The sequence below is a fragment of the Microcaecilia unicolor genome, chromosome 4, assembly GCF_901765095.1.
Source record: "Microcaecilia unicolor chromosome 4, aMicUni1.1, whole genome shotgun sequence".
Taxonomy (NCBI): Eukaryota; Metazoa; Chordata; class Amphibia; order Gymnophiona; family Siphonopidae; genus Microcaecilia; species Microcaecilia unicolor.
In genome coordinates, this window is record NC_044034.1 from 64,435,706 (window position 1) to 64,450,840 (window position 15,135).

The 15,135-nt window shown below is 48.6% G+C and overlaps 1 protein-coding gene across 5 annotated transcripts in view; it reads right to left on the reverse strand.

The window, feature by feature from the left end:
• IFT88 (intraflagellar transport 88) overlaps nt 1-15,135 on the reverse strand; it is a 269,351-nt gene that overhangs the window by 147,679 nt on the left and 106,537 nt on the right. For all 5 annotated transcript variants that reach the window (XM_030200295.1, XM_030200293.1, XM_030200296.1 and 2 more), the window contains one exon: nt 11,133-11,219. In XM_030200295.1, coding sequence (XP_030056155.1) covers nt 11,133-11,219 — 87 coding nt within the window. The remainder of the gene's footprint in view (nt 1-11,132; nt 11,220-15,135) is intronic.

A 15,135-nucleotide genomic window follows, 5' to 3' on the forward strand; every position in this document is an offset into this window, starting at 1 on the left:
TCACTGACTCTACGAGCTGAAGTAACTGCCACCAAGAAAATGACCTTCCAGGTCAAGTACTTCAGATGGCAGGAATTCAGTGGCTCAAAAGGAGGTTTCATCAGATGGGTGAGAACGACATTGAGATCCCATGACACTGTAGGAGGCTTGACAGGGGGCTTTGACAAAAGCAAACCTCTCATGAAGCGAACAACTAAAGGCTGTCCCGAGATCGGCTTACCTTCCACATGGTAATGGTATGCACTGATTGCACTAAGGTGAACCCTTACAGAGTTGGTCTTGAGACCGGACTCAGACAAGTGCAGAAGGTATTCAAGCAGGGTCTGTGTAGGACAAGAGCGAGGATCTAGGGCCTTGCTGTCACACCAGACGGCAAACCTCCTCCATAGAAAGAAGTAACTCCTCTTAGTGGAATCTTTCCTGGAAGCAAGCAAGATGCGGGAGACACCCTCTGACAGACCCAAAGAGGCAAAGTCTACGCTCTCAACATCCAGGCCGTGAGAGCCAGGGACCGGAGGCTGGGATGCAGAAGAGCCCCTTCGTCCTGCGTGATGAGGGTCGGAAAACACTCCAATCTCCAGGGTTCTTCGGAGGACAACTCCAGAAGAAGAGGGAACCAGATCTGACGTGGCCAAAAAGGAGCAATCAGAATCATGGTGCCTCGGTCTTGCTTGAGTTTCAACAAAGTCTTCCCCACCAGAGGAATGGGAGGATAAGCATACAGCAGACCCTCCCCCCAATCCAGGAGGAAGGCATCCGATGCCAGTCTGCCGGGGGCCTGAAGCCTGGAACAGAACTGAGGGACTTTGTGGTTGGCTCGAGATGCGAAGAGATCCACCAAGGGGGTGCCCCACGCTTGGAAGATCTGGCGCACCACTCTGGAGTTGAGCGACCACTCGTGAGGTTGCATAATCCTGCTCAACCTGTCGGCCAGACTGTTGTTTACGCCTGCCAGGTATGTGGCTTGGAGCACCATGCCGTGACGGCGAGCCCAAAGCCACATGCTGACGGCTTCCTGACACAGGGGGCGAGATCCGGTGCCCCCCTGCTTGTTGACGTAGTACATGGCAACCTGGTTGTCTGTCTGAATTTGGATAATTTGGTGGGACAGCCGATCTCTGAAAGCCTTCAGAGCGTTCCAGATCGCTCGCAACTCCAGAAGATTGATCTGTAGATCGCGTTCCTGGAGGGACCAGCTCCCTTGGGTGTGAAGCCCATCGACATGAGCTCCCCATCCCAGGAGAGACGCATCCGTGGTCAGCACTTTTTGTGGCTGAGGAATTTGGAAAGGACGTCCCAGAGTCAAATTGGACCAAATCGTCCACCAGTACAGGGATTCGAGAAAACTCGTGGACAGGTGGATCACGTCTTCTAGATCCCCAGCAGCCTGAAACCACTGGGAAGCTAGGGTCCATTGAGCAGATCTCATGTGAAGGCGGGCCATGGGAGTCACATGAACTGTGGAGGCCATGTGGCCAAGCAATCTCAACATCTGCCGAGCTGTGATCTGCTGGGACGCTCGCACCCGCGAGACGAGGGACAACAAGTTGTTGGCTCTCGCCTCTGGGAGATAGGCGCGAGCCGTCCGAGAATCCAGCAGAGCTCCTATGAATTCGAGTCTCTGCGCCGGGAGAAGATGGGACTTTGGGTAATTTATCACAAACCCCAGTAGCTCCAGGAGGCGAATAGTCATCTGCATGGACTGCAGGGCTCCTGCCTCGGACGTGTTCTTCACCAGCCAATCGTCGAGATATGGGAACACGTGCACCCCCAGCCTGCGAAGTGCTGCTGCTACTACAGCCAAGCACTTTGTGAACACCCTGGGCGCAGAGGCGAGCCCAAAGGGTAGCACACAGTACTGGAAGTGACGTGTGCCCAGCTGAAATCGCAGATACTGCCTGTGAGCTGGCAGTATCGGGATGTGTGTGTAGGCATCCTTCAAGTCCAGAGAGCATAGCCAATCGTTTTCCTGAATCATGGGAAGTAGGGTGCCCAGGGAAAGCATCCTGAACTTTTCCTTGACCAGATATTTGTTCAGGGCCCTTAGGTCTAGATTGGGACGCATCCCCCCTGTTTTCTTTTCCACAAGGAAGTACCTGGAATAGAATCCCAGCCCTTCTTGCCCGGATGGCACGGGCTCGACCGCATTGGCGCTGAGAAGGGCGGAGAGTTCCTCTGCAAGTACCTGCTTGTGCTGGAAGCTGTAAGACTGAGCTCCCGGTGGGCAATTTGGAGGTTTTGAGGCCAAATTGAGGGTGTATCCTTGCCGGACTATTTGGAGAACCCACTGATCGGAGGTTATGAGAGGCCACCTTTGGTGAAAAGCTTTCAACCTCCCTCCGACTGGTAGGTCGCCCGGCACTGACACTTGGATGTCGGCTATGCTCTGCTGGAGCCAGTCAAAAGCTCGTCCCTTGCTTTTGCTGGGGAGCCGAGGGGCCTTGCTGAGTCGCACGCTGCTGACGAGAGCGAGCGCGCTGGGGCTTAGCCTGGGCCGCAGGCTGTCGAGAAGGAGGATTGTACCTACGCTTGCCAGAAGAGTAGGGAACAGTCTTCCTTCCCCCGAAAAATCGTCTACCTGTAGAGGTAGAAGCTGAAGGCTGCCGGCGGGAGAATTTGTCGAATGCGGTGTCCCACTGGTGGAGCTGCTCTACCACCTGTTCGACTTTCTCTCCAAAAATGTTATCCGCACGGCAAGGCGAGTCCGCAATCCGCTGCTGGATTCTATTCTCCAGGTCGGAGGCACGCAGCCATGAGAGCCTGCGCATCACCACACCTTGAGCAGCGGCCCTGGACGCAACATCAAAGGTGTCATACACCCCTCTGGCCAGGAATTTTCTGCACGCCTTCAGCTGCCTGACCACCTCCTGAAAAGGCTTGGCTTGCTCAGGGGGGAGAGCATCAACCAAGCCCGCCAACTGCCGCACATTGTTCCGCATGTGTATGCTCGTGTAGAGCTGGTAAGACTGAATTTTGGCCACGAGCATAGAAGAATGGTAGGCCTTCCTCCCAAAGGAGTCTAAGGTTCTAGAGTCCTTGCCCGGGGGCGCCGAAGCATGCTCCCTAGAACTCTTAGCCTTCTTTAGGGCCAGATCCACAACTCCAGAATCATGAGGCAACTGAGTGCGCATCAGATCTGGGTCCCCATGGATCCGGTACTGGGACTCGATCTTCTTGGGGATGTGGGGATTAGTTAAAGGCTTGGTCCAGTTCGCCAGCAATGTCTTTTTGAGGACATGGTGCAGGGGAACAGTAGACGCTTCCTTAGGTGGAGAAGGATAGTCCAGGAGCTCAAACATTTCAGCCCTGGGCTCGTCCTCCACAACCACCGGGAAGGGGATGGCCGTAGACATCTCCCGGACAAAGGAAGCGAAAGACAGACTCTCAGGAGGAGAAAGCTGTCTTTCAGGAGAGGGAGTGGGATCGGAAGGAAGACCCTCAGACTCCTCGTCAGAGAAATATCTGGGGTCTTCTTCCTCTTCCCACGAGGCCTCACCCTCGGTGTCAGACACAAGTTCACGGACCTGTGTCTGCAACCGTGCCCGACTCGACTCCGTGGAGCCACGTCCACGATGGGGGCGTCGAGAGGTAGACTCCCTCGCCCGCATCGGCGAAGCTCCCTCCGCCGACGTAGTCGGGGAGCCTTCCTGGGAGGTGACGGCAGCCGGCACCGCACGCGGTACCGACACCGGAGACCTCACCTCGGGCGATGGGCCAGCCGGCGCCACGCTCGACGGTACCGGAGGCGCAAGCACCGCCGGTACCGGAGGGGTAGGGCGCAACAGCTCTCCCAGGATCTCTGGGAGAACGGCCCGGAGGCTCTCGTTCAGAGCGGCTGCAGAGAAAGGCATGGAAGTCGATGCAGGCGTCGACGTCAGAACCTGTTCCGGGCGAGGAGGCTGTTCCGGGCTGTCCAAAGTGGAGCGCATCGACACCTCCTGAACAGAGGGTGAGCGGTCCTCTCGGTGCCGATGCCTGCTGGGTGCCGACTCCCTCGGCGACCCAGAGCTCTCGGTACCGACACGGGAAGGGGACCGGTGACGATGCTTCTTCGACTTCTTGGAACGAAGCATGTCACCGGAGCTTCCCGGTACCGACGAGGAGGACGTAGAATCCAGCCGTCGCTTCCTCGGGGCCGAGGCCGAAGGAGGTCGGTCTCGGGGGGGCTGTACCGCATGAGCCCTCAGGGTAGGGGGAGACCCACCCGAAGGCTCACCGCCACCAGCAGGGGAATGGACAGCCCTCACCTGCACTCCAGACGATGCACCACCGTCCGACGACATCAGCAGACGAGGTCCCGGTACCACCGACGTCGATGCAGCTATCCGATGTCTCGGCGCCGATGCAGAGGGCCGATGCCTCGATGCACTCAATGCACTGGCGGCCGAGGATGAAACTCTGGACGCTGAAGACGTCGATGCACTCGATACCCCCTGTGCCGATGCCGACGAAGAGCCCGAGAACAAAACGTTCCACTGGGCCAATCTCGCTACCTGAGTCCGCCTTTGCAAAAGGGAACACAGACTACAGGCCTGAGGGCGGTGCTCGACCCCCAGACACTGAAGACACGACGCGTGCCTGTCAGTGAGCGAGATTACCCGGGCGCACTGGGTGCACTTCTTGAAGCCGCTGGAAGGCTTCGATGTCATGGGCGGAAAAATCACGCCGGCTAAATCAAAGGCCGAAATGGCGAAAATGAGCACCAAAACTTTGAGGGAGAAAAATCTCGACCGAGGCCGAAAAGAGGCCTACCCCGACGACGAAAGAAAACTTACCGGGGCAAAATCTGAAAAATACGGGAAGGGGCAAACGAAACCCGAGAGGGCTTCCGGAGCACTTCCCAAACAGTTTTTGAGGATTTTCCGAAGAAAAAACACGTCGAAAAAGGACGCGCGAGGTCGACTTTCCGGGGCTCGACACGGCGAAAACACGACCGTACCGAGTGCGGACGAAAGAAGACTGGCCGGCTCAAGCCGGTTTCGGGCGGGAAGACGGCCGCGCATGCGCGGTGCGCACAGGCGCGCGAGGGCTAGCAAAGGACTTTGCTAGTGAAGATTCCGATTGGAGGGGCTGCCGTGGACGTCACCCATCAGTGAGAACAAGCAGCCTGCTTGTCCTCAGAGAATTCTTTTTATACCAACTTTGAACGCTTATAATTTTTCAACCACTTGAAGGAAAGTGCTGCAAATTGGAATGCCTCATTACAGCCGTGCAGTTAGTACACCTACCAAAAATCAACCTGAAAGGCCAACTAGTTTAGAAACTACAGCAGCCTCAACATCGCTGTAAATTGATTTTTGCCTTTTTTTTGCAAAGTTTGAGCCTAAACCATTCAAAAAGTAAGAGGACTAGGAACATGGGGTTTTGCCAGTTCATTAAGCCCTAAAAGTAGTGCAGGTTCTCCAAATATCCCCCTTGTACTACTAAAACTTCCAGTTTTACAGCTTCTGGAAGTTGGCCCAAAATGTCATTTTTGCTCAGGCGACATTTTGCAACCCTTTACTTGAGGTCCCCTAGAACCTCCCATTTTTAGTCTTTTGAACTAAAATTTTGCACAGCTTAGTTTTTTATCATAAAGAAACTATGTACCAAATTTAATCCACTTGACACGGAATGACTCTATGGTGCTGAGGCCGTTCACTCTTAGCAGTGCTAGTATGGGGGCTCATAACTGGAGGGCAAATACTAGTATGATTCTTAGGGTGGATATACAGGAGTGGCTGCAGGAACTGTAGGAGGATTATATGAAAGTAAACGATACAGGTGATGTCAGAGTGGATACACTGTGGGATGCAGGGAAAGCCTATCTTACAAGCATGCTCATATAAAGGGGGTCCAGAGAGAAGAAGCAAAGAGAAGCAGTTAGACAGAAATAACTGGATGATATAAAAAACTGCAAGAGGTGCATAAAGGGAGGTGGGGGAGGGGGTCATAAGACAGTATCCCAACTGCAGGCTAAGCATAAAGAGCTGGATCTTATGGATACACAGCATATGGAGTACTTGTTGCAATGTACAAAAGCTTGGCATATGGAGCAGGGGAATACAGTTGGGAAACTTTTAGCATGGTAAATGAAGAAAAAAAGATGTGATAGGTGGATTAGCCATCTTGAGCCCCCCCCCCCCCCCCCCGATAAAAAGGTGGTGACAAATTCTGGGACAGCAGCAGAGTTCAGAACTTTTTATGAGAAACTGTATATGGCGGAGGCGGGTACCTCAGAGGGCAAGATACGTATCTCTCCTCTTTGGGATTACCTAGCCTTTCACAGGAGGATCAGGACTGGATAGGAAGAGACATACAGGAGTCAGAGGTACTTGCAGCTATTAAGCAGTTGGCTAACGGGAAGGCCCTGGGGGAGGACATTTTCCCTTGGAGTTTTACAAGGCTTTGAGGGTCAAGATGGCCTCTATCCTCGCATGAATGTTTAACACAGTGTTACAAGGTCAACAGCTGCCAAAGTCTATGTATAAGGCACAGGAGAAGGTGGTTAAGATATTAGCTACCCGGCTAGAAGCTAAATTGCCTGGGCGGACCAAATAGACTTTGTGAAAGGGGGGTTGTTATGGGATAATGTCCACAGGACCACTGATTTGACTATTTACAACAGTCTAAAACACACTCAGTAACAGTGGAGGCGAAAACGGCGTTCGACAGTGTGGAATGGTCTTTTCTATTTCAAGTGCTAGATATAATGGGATTGGGAGGACAATTTGGGCAATAGGATAGAGGGTTATACTATCAGCCAAGTAGTAGGAAAATAATGAATGGGGTACGATTGGAGGAGGTTTTTTGTGCAGGGGAATGTGACAGGAATGCTCTATGTCTCCGCTATTGCTCGCTTTGCTATAGAACCATTATCTGTGGCTATACGTTGCAACCCCAAATTACCCCAATTTCAGTAGGAGGCACCAAACAAAATTCTTTTATGCGCAGATGACACATTACTGTTTGTGGGGAACCCTAAAGTTTCATTGCCTACTCTAATGGAGGTGATTTTGCTATTGTTTCTCTTTCGGGCTTTAAAATAAATGCAGATAAAACCGAGATTCTTATGTTTAATATGTCTGTGGCAGAAATGGATTTTCCTTTTCCCTTTCAAGTGGCTACTCAGGGCTTTCAATACTTGGGAATACAGTTGTCAGTTCAAGTTGCAGATCTTTATGTCCTAAACTATGCCTGCTCCTTTTGAAAATACAGAAGGACTTGGAGCAATGGGAGAAACTGACACTTTCCTGGTAGGGATGGGTGGCTGCTATGAAGATGATGATTCTCCCCAGACTTCTCTTTTTCTTTGTGCAGTTACCCATAACACTCCCGCGTTTTCCCTAAATGGAACAAAATGCTGATAGCTTTTTTGTGGTAGGGGAAGAGACTATGGGTGGGATTATCTAGATTGATGCAGGCTGAAGTACAAGGGGGCATGGGTCTTCCTAATCTCAAAGTGTAATATCAGGTCGCAGTGCTTAAAAGCTCTTAAGGACTACCATGACCAACCTGGACACAATTATTGGGCACCCATTGAAAAGGTATATCTGGGTAGGAGGGGTATGTTCAGTGGTGTGCTGGTAAATTTTTAACAACAGGCTCTCTCCCCAGTCCACCTCGGCGCCCCCCCCCCAAAAAAAAAAAATTGCAGAGCTGGCTATACCCGGGGGGGGGGGGGGGGGGGGGGGGGGGGCAGCGGCCAACACATTACTCTCTCCAGGAAAAAAAAATTAAATGATCCCAGGTTCCAATCTAATTCATGTTTAATATGGGATAAAATGCCATAAATAAGTAAATAAACAAACTTTTAACGTTCAGCACCTGATTCTCAAAGTGGACATATTCCAAACACTATAATGAAAATAAAATTATTTTTTTTCTACCTTTGTTGTCTGGTGACTTTGTTTCTCTGATCATGCTGGTCCAGTATCTGATTCTGCTGCTCTCTATCTGTTCCCTTGACTCCGTTTCCAGGGCTTCCTTTCCATTTATTTCTTTTCTTTCCTCCTTTCTTCTTCATTTCTGGTCCTCTGCATACTTGACTGTACAGTGGATCCAGCTTCTGCCTATTTTCTCCATCCATGTGCAGTTTCTCTCCTCACTTCCTTTTCCCTCATCTAATCTCCTTCCTCTATCTTCCCTCCATGTCCAGCATTTCTTCTTTCTCCCTTCCCTCCCCTCCATCCATGTCCAGAATTTCTCTTGCTCTCCCCGCCATCCATGTCCTGAAACTCTCCTCTCTCCCCTGCCCCTATCCATCCATACCCAGCAATTCTCTTCTCTCCCCTGCCCCCTCTGCCCAGTAATTCTCTCCTCTGCCCATCCTTGCCCAGCAATTCTCTCCCCTGCTTCCCTCTGCCCATCCATGGCCAGCAAATCTCTCCCCTGCCTCCCTCTGCCCATCCATGGCCAGCAATTCTCTCCCCTGCCTCCCTCTGCCCATCCATGCCCAGCAGTTCTCTCCCCTGCCCCCCTCTGCCCATCCATGCCCAGCAATTCTCTCCCCTGCCCATCCGTGCCCAGCAATTCTCTCCCCTGCCTCCCTCTGCCCATCCATGCCCAGCAGTTCTCTCCCCTGCCCCCCTCTGCCCATCCATGCCCAGCAATTCTCTCCCCTGCCCATCCATGGCCAGCAAATCTCTCCCCTGCCTCCCTCTGCCCATCCATGCCCAGCAATTCTCTCCCCTGCCTCCCTCTGCCCATCCATGCCCAGCTGTTCTCTTCTCTCCCCTGCCCCCTCTGCCCAGCAATTCTCTCCTCTGCCCATCCATGCCCAGCAGTTCTCTCCCCTGCCTCCCTCTGCCCATCCATGCCCAGCAATTCTCTCCCCTGCCCCCCTCTGCCCATCCATGCCCAGCAAGTCTCTTCCCTGCCCCCCTCTACCCACCCATGCTCAGCAAGTCTCTCCCCTGCCCCCCTCTACCCACCCATGCCCAGCAGGTCTCTCCCCTGCCCCCCTCTACCCATCCAGCGATTCTCCTCCCTCCCCTGCCGCTCTGAAGCATGTCCAAAGATGTCCTTCGCGCCCACCCTCCCCTCCCGCTCCCCTCCGTCTTTTTTTTAATTACCTCCGTCGAAGCGCTGCCATTTAAAGCCCTGCTGCGTGCTGGCTGGCCGTCTCCAGGCTTCCCCTGCTTGATTCGGATGATGTTCGTGCCTTAGTCCCGCCTTCGCGAAAAAAGGAAATGACGTCAGAATGAAGGCGGGACTAAGGCACGAACATCATCCGAATCAAGCAGGGGAAGCCTGGAGACGGCCAGCCAGCACGCAGCAGGGCTTTAAATGGCGGCGCTTCGACGGAGGTAATTAAAAAAAGACGGAGGGGGGCGAAGGACATGGTTGTACATGCTTTGGAGCGGCAGGGGAGGTAAGCATGGCCAGTGATGGCGCCCTCCTGCCATGCTTACCTCCCGCAATGGAGCCGGCTCGCCCCCAACAACAACCGGCTCGCAAGAGCTGTCAAAATTTAACAAGCGGCTCTTGCGAGCCGGTGCGAGCCGGCTCCAGCACACCACTGGGTATGTTTCAGAAAGCACAGCAAGGGCTTCAGGTGAGCACTTTGGAGGTGCTGGACATTCCCCTCCCCCACCCACCCCCCCATGGTTCACCATCTATTTTTGCACCCCTTGGGGAAGTAGTGGGATACGTGTAAAAAGGAACTGGGGTCTCCAGGCTTTTTCATCCATTTAGTCGGTTGAGGGATTATAATACCTTCTCTACATCATACTTCCACCCTATTCTATGTGAACTCGAATTTATAGGTTTCACACACAGTGAAGATCTGTTTGTACAGGGGTCATTGCTGTCTCTCCAGCAGTTGCAGGAGATGCTACATTACAAGTTCTCTTTCTTTCAGTACTTTCAGTTGCGGGACTCATTACTGGGGAAGGATGCCACACAAAACTTACAAAGAACTCTCTCTCTAATGGACGTGGTACTGTTTAAGGGAGGAGTGGGTAATAAACTACTTTCGAGAGTATATGCTATTTTACTTCAAGTGTGCTGTCCTGACAGGAGGGAGCATGTCCTTGCGTGGGACAAGTGGTTAGGGGAGGTTAAGGGAGAGGAGTTTTGGCAAAAAGTTCATGTCTATGCTAATAAATGTTCCTCTGTAACTGCCTATAAACAGTTGCGATATCAACTAGTTCAACGACTTTAGTGGACCCCCAGGGAAGACCTCATGGGGATTCTGTTGGAGACACTCTGGGAACAAAGGAGACTATGAACATATATGGTGGACATGTCCTAAAATACAGAGATTTTGGGATGCCATATGGGAATACATAATGAAATGGACTGCAATAAGCTGGAAGATGAATACGGGAATACGTTTGTTGGGGACTTTTGATGAGGACATCTGATATACAGATTTGGATAAATTGGTTCCGATGCTGCTGGTGGCGGCCAAGATGGCAATGGCACACTTCTGGAGATCAGAGGAAACCCCTTCAGTGGGGAGCTGGTTTTCTGTATGTGCAGAATTGGGCAAATATGATAAAATTATGGCATCTTTGCAGGGTAAAAGACATTATAAGTAGCTGTGGGTCCAAATCCCCCCACGCCTGAACTTGGATCATTGATGTGGGTCCTGGCTGCTGGGGCAGGGATTGTGCTTCTCACCCGGAGAATATCAGGGTGCATTGCTGCTATGTAGCCCCATCTACTAAGAATCACACAGAATGATTTTTCTTTGTGTCCTGGATTCTCTGAACTAGCCTTTATTTATTATTATCATTATTTTATTATTTATTGCATGTGTATCCCACATTCCCCCACTATTGGCAGGCTCAATGTGGCTTACATAGATTTGTTAACATTGTCATATCAGACTTGGGATTCACAAATAGAAATGTTGGCAGCAGGCAAGGGATGGGAGGAAGGGATGGTGGGGCAGTGGGAGGGGGGCAATGGGAGGGATTCAGTTAGTTGGCTTAGTTGGTCTGATTGAAATTGTGAGAAGTCTTTGGTGGGTCATGTTGGGGTTTTCCTGTATTTATAATTTTTTGAATAAAAATTTACAGTTTAAAAAATAAACAACAATTTCTTTTATGCTTGTATGTTATCTCAACCAATGCAAAATACAGATTACATTTATGGACAGAAATAAATATGGAGTTTATACTGCTAAATGTAATACAACTTCTTACCAGTCATATCCTACAGCAAAAGAGGTATCAATTGCTGGTGCTATCAACTTAGCTGCTGTCATGATGTATTTCTCAGCCAAAGCCTTTCTGATGGGGAAAAAAAACAACATACATATTATATTAAATGAAATGTAAGAAAGATAACAATTAATAAATACGATACCCCAATTAGCAAAGAATTTCTGAATCAAAATTGGGTCACCCAGAATTCTCTAAAGGGTTGATATTCAGTGTTGTTTAAGCAGGCAGGGAGGAGGCGCTCCTGCATGCTTAAACCATGTTCAACTTGCTAGCCATCAATATTCAACGGCACTTTAGGCGGTACTGCTGACTATTGGCTCTTCTAACTAACCAAGCACAATCTGGGCAGTGCTGAGGTGGTCCAGGGTCAGAGTCAGGGTGGAGGCTACGTGGGCACCTGCGATATTCAGTGCCAGGGCCAATACATCTAACTGGGGCAAGCTGGACTACCCCCCCCCAACCAAAAAAAGAAGCAATCCTGACTTTGTCCATTGGGGGGGGGGGCAGCACTGAATATTAGCATAACTTTCAGGTGCTGTCGCAGACCTGGATATTCAAAGCCAATGCCCAGACATGTGCCAGCACTGAATAACCAGGTCTATCTTAAAGAGCAGCAGTCAGAAAAATGCTCACCATTCCCAACTGGTATTTTACAAAAGGCTCTGCTGAACGTGGAGCCTTTTGTAAACTATACATAAGGATGCCAGCATGTTCACTGGAAGTACTGATTTCACAAACCTACACGTGCTAAAAGAGAGTGACATCACTCTGGGTTTTACCATGTAAGTGCTGATCTTCTAACATACACATGTATTTGCTGCCACTTACATGTCTAAGTGCCGGATTTCAGAAAGCTACATACACAAGAGGAGCCAACTAAAGACATGTGTGAAGGTGTTTTTTTTTCAATTAGGTGTTTATATTTATTGTTATTTGATAAAACTAATAAATAGGTAACAGTACGAGCTGTTGATCTAAGTTGCGTAAACTAATACAAAACAAACTGAACAACAGCCAAATTCAATCCCAAAAGGTCATAAAAAGGCATATAATACTTGAAAGCATGAAGATTACCTTCAGATACCAAGGTATAAACCAAGGTCTGACCAACAGGACCCGTTATCTATATAAGATTTTGGTGTCCATGGTCTGATCTCTTTCATTGGGTAAGAAATTTAAACTCACATGCTTACAATCAAAGTTTTCTCATAATGCAAACATATTCACTGAGAATCAAATATTTTCAAAAGCACAGCTGTAGCATAAAATAACTTAGCTTTTCTCAGCTAGCTTAATCACCCCTTATTCCAACTGCTTAATTGTGTTCAACGGGGCCCTTATCGTTTCACCCGCTTCTGGGCTTCATCAGGAACAACCCAGTTTAAACAAACGTATGCAGGGGCATTCATCTCGCTGACAGGAGTCCACTAGAAAACACCAGCAATCAATGAATATGTTTGCATTATGAGAAAACTTTGATTGTAAGCATGCGAGTTTAAATTTCTTACCCAATGAAAGAGATCAGACCACGGACACCAAAATCTTATATAGATAACGGGTCCTGTTGGCCAGACCTTGGTTTATACCTTGGTTTCTGAGGGTAATCTTCATGCTTTCAAGTATTGTGTATGCCTTTTTATGACCTTTTGGGATTGAATTTGGCTGTTGTTCAGTTTGTTTTGTATTTGATAAAACTGCCATTATTGCAAATGCAAACCAGAACGATGTACAATAAAAATGCTAATAAAAGTATGAAAAAAACCTCCATTTTAAAATACGACAGTAAACATTCAAACCAGACACATACTTATTAAAGAAAGAAGGGGAGAGGGAGCCAACAAATGCAGCCTGAACAAAAAGAAATGGGCCTGAGGAGAATGGAGTTGGATTTTAATCTTTATTTTGGAAGACTAACTAAATCTACTGTTGTGTCCTTTCCCAAATATTAGTGGGCTCTGAATGTATCAACAGCAAACTTCTTCCATGAAGGCTGATCTCAAGTGGGCTACCAATGTCAAGATAGCTCTAATATTATGAATTGTGACACGATTCTCAAGAGTCAAATCTGCCTGGGCAGAAGCAAAGGAAATGCAGTCAGCTAACTAATTAGACAGTGTGTGTTTGTTGATGGCAGCCTCTACCCTATTTTGATGAAAAGAAAAGGTTGGGAGGACTTTAAGTTTGTGCAGTGCATTTGTACCTTTGTGAGCGAGAGGCCTGAGTAAAAATATTGGGAGGACAACAGCCTGGTTAAGATGAAAATCTGACTTTACCTTAGAAAGGAACAAGATCTGTTCGTATAACCACCCTGCTGAACTTGGTGTAAGGTAGATCAGTTACTAGAGATTAGAGATCACTTATTCTGCAAGTTGATGTCACAGCCACCAAAAATAGACCTTTCCATGCCAGGCACTTCAGCTTATCAAGTGTCTCAAAAGGAGCCTTCATTGGCTAGGCTACAGGCTAATTAAAGCCCCATGATACTACAGGAGGCTTCAACAGGAGCAAGTCCCACATAAACTGAACTAAAGGCTGTAGAGATGGGCTTTCCTTCCATATGATATAAATGCAATTGCACTAAGGTGTACCCTAATGGAGCTGGTCTTCAAGCAGTTTTTGAGTAGGGCAGGAAAAGAGATCTAGGGCTTTTCTATCATACCGGATGAGAAACCTTCCCCACTTAAATAAATAAATATTTTAAGACCTTCTTCTGGAATCTTTCCTGGAAGCTAATAACACCTGTGACACACTGTCAAGCAAATTCAAAGAAGCTATAATTACCCTCTCAAACATCCAAGCTGTAAGGGCAAGGGACTCAATGTTGGGATACAACAGTCAAGCGTGTGTGGGAAATTCCTCAGTTTCATGTGTCTTCTTATGGAAAGTTCCAGAAGATGGATTCATACTTGCCTCAACCAATAATGATTTCCTGGTCCCATCTAAGTTTCAGAAGAGTTCTTGCTATGCGCAGCATTGGAGGATAGGTGTATAGAAGTCCCTCCCCCTCAATCAAGAAGAAGGCATCCAAGGCTGGTTTGGCCATGGGTTCTTATCTTTGAAAAGAACCAAGGCACCTTCTTGTTCCAAAGAGTGTTGAAAAGATCTATTGAGGGAGTGTCCCAACTTTCAAAATATCTGTCAAGTTCTCTCCTCATCTGAGGATCATTCCTGTGGTTGCAGGGTACATTAGTTTGTTTGTAGCAATTTGTCCTCCTTGCCACTTAGGCGGCCCCAAGAATCATCCTGTGAGAAATAGCCCAGTTCCTCATTCTGACGATTTCCCAAAACAGGAGATATGATCCTGTTCCTCCCTGCTTGTTGATATAATACATCACAACTTTATTGTCCAATATAATGCACCAATATAAGATTTTTCTGACCAACCAAATGATACAGAAATCGGAACAAGTGAGGTAATTAAATTTGCAGATGACACAAAACTATTCAAGGATGTCAATACACATGTGGACTGTGAAAAATTGCAGGAAGACCGTAGGAAATTGAAAGACTGGACATCCGAATGGCAGATGAAATTTAATTTGGACAAATGCAAAGTGATGCACATTAGAAAGAATAATTTGAATCATAGTTACCTGATGCTAGGGTCCATCTTGGAGGTTAGCACCCAAGAAAAAGACCTAGATATCGTTGTAGAAAATATGCTGAAATCTTCTGCTCAGTGTGCAGTGGCAGCCAAAAAAACAAACTGGATCCTAGGAATTATTAGGAAAGGGATGGTAAATAAGACTGAAAATACTTTAATGCCTCTGTATCTCTCCATGGTGCGACAACACCTTGAGTTCTGTGTTCAGTTCTGGTCGCTGTATCTCAAAAAAAGATATAGTGAAATTAGAAAAGGTTCAAAGAACAGTGACCAAAATAATAAAGGGGATGAAACTCCTCTCATATGAGGAAAGGCTAAAGAAGGTTAGGGCTTTTCGGCACGATTGATAAGGGCAGATATGATTGAGGCTACAAAATC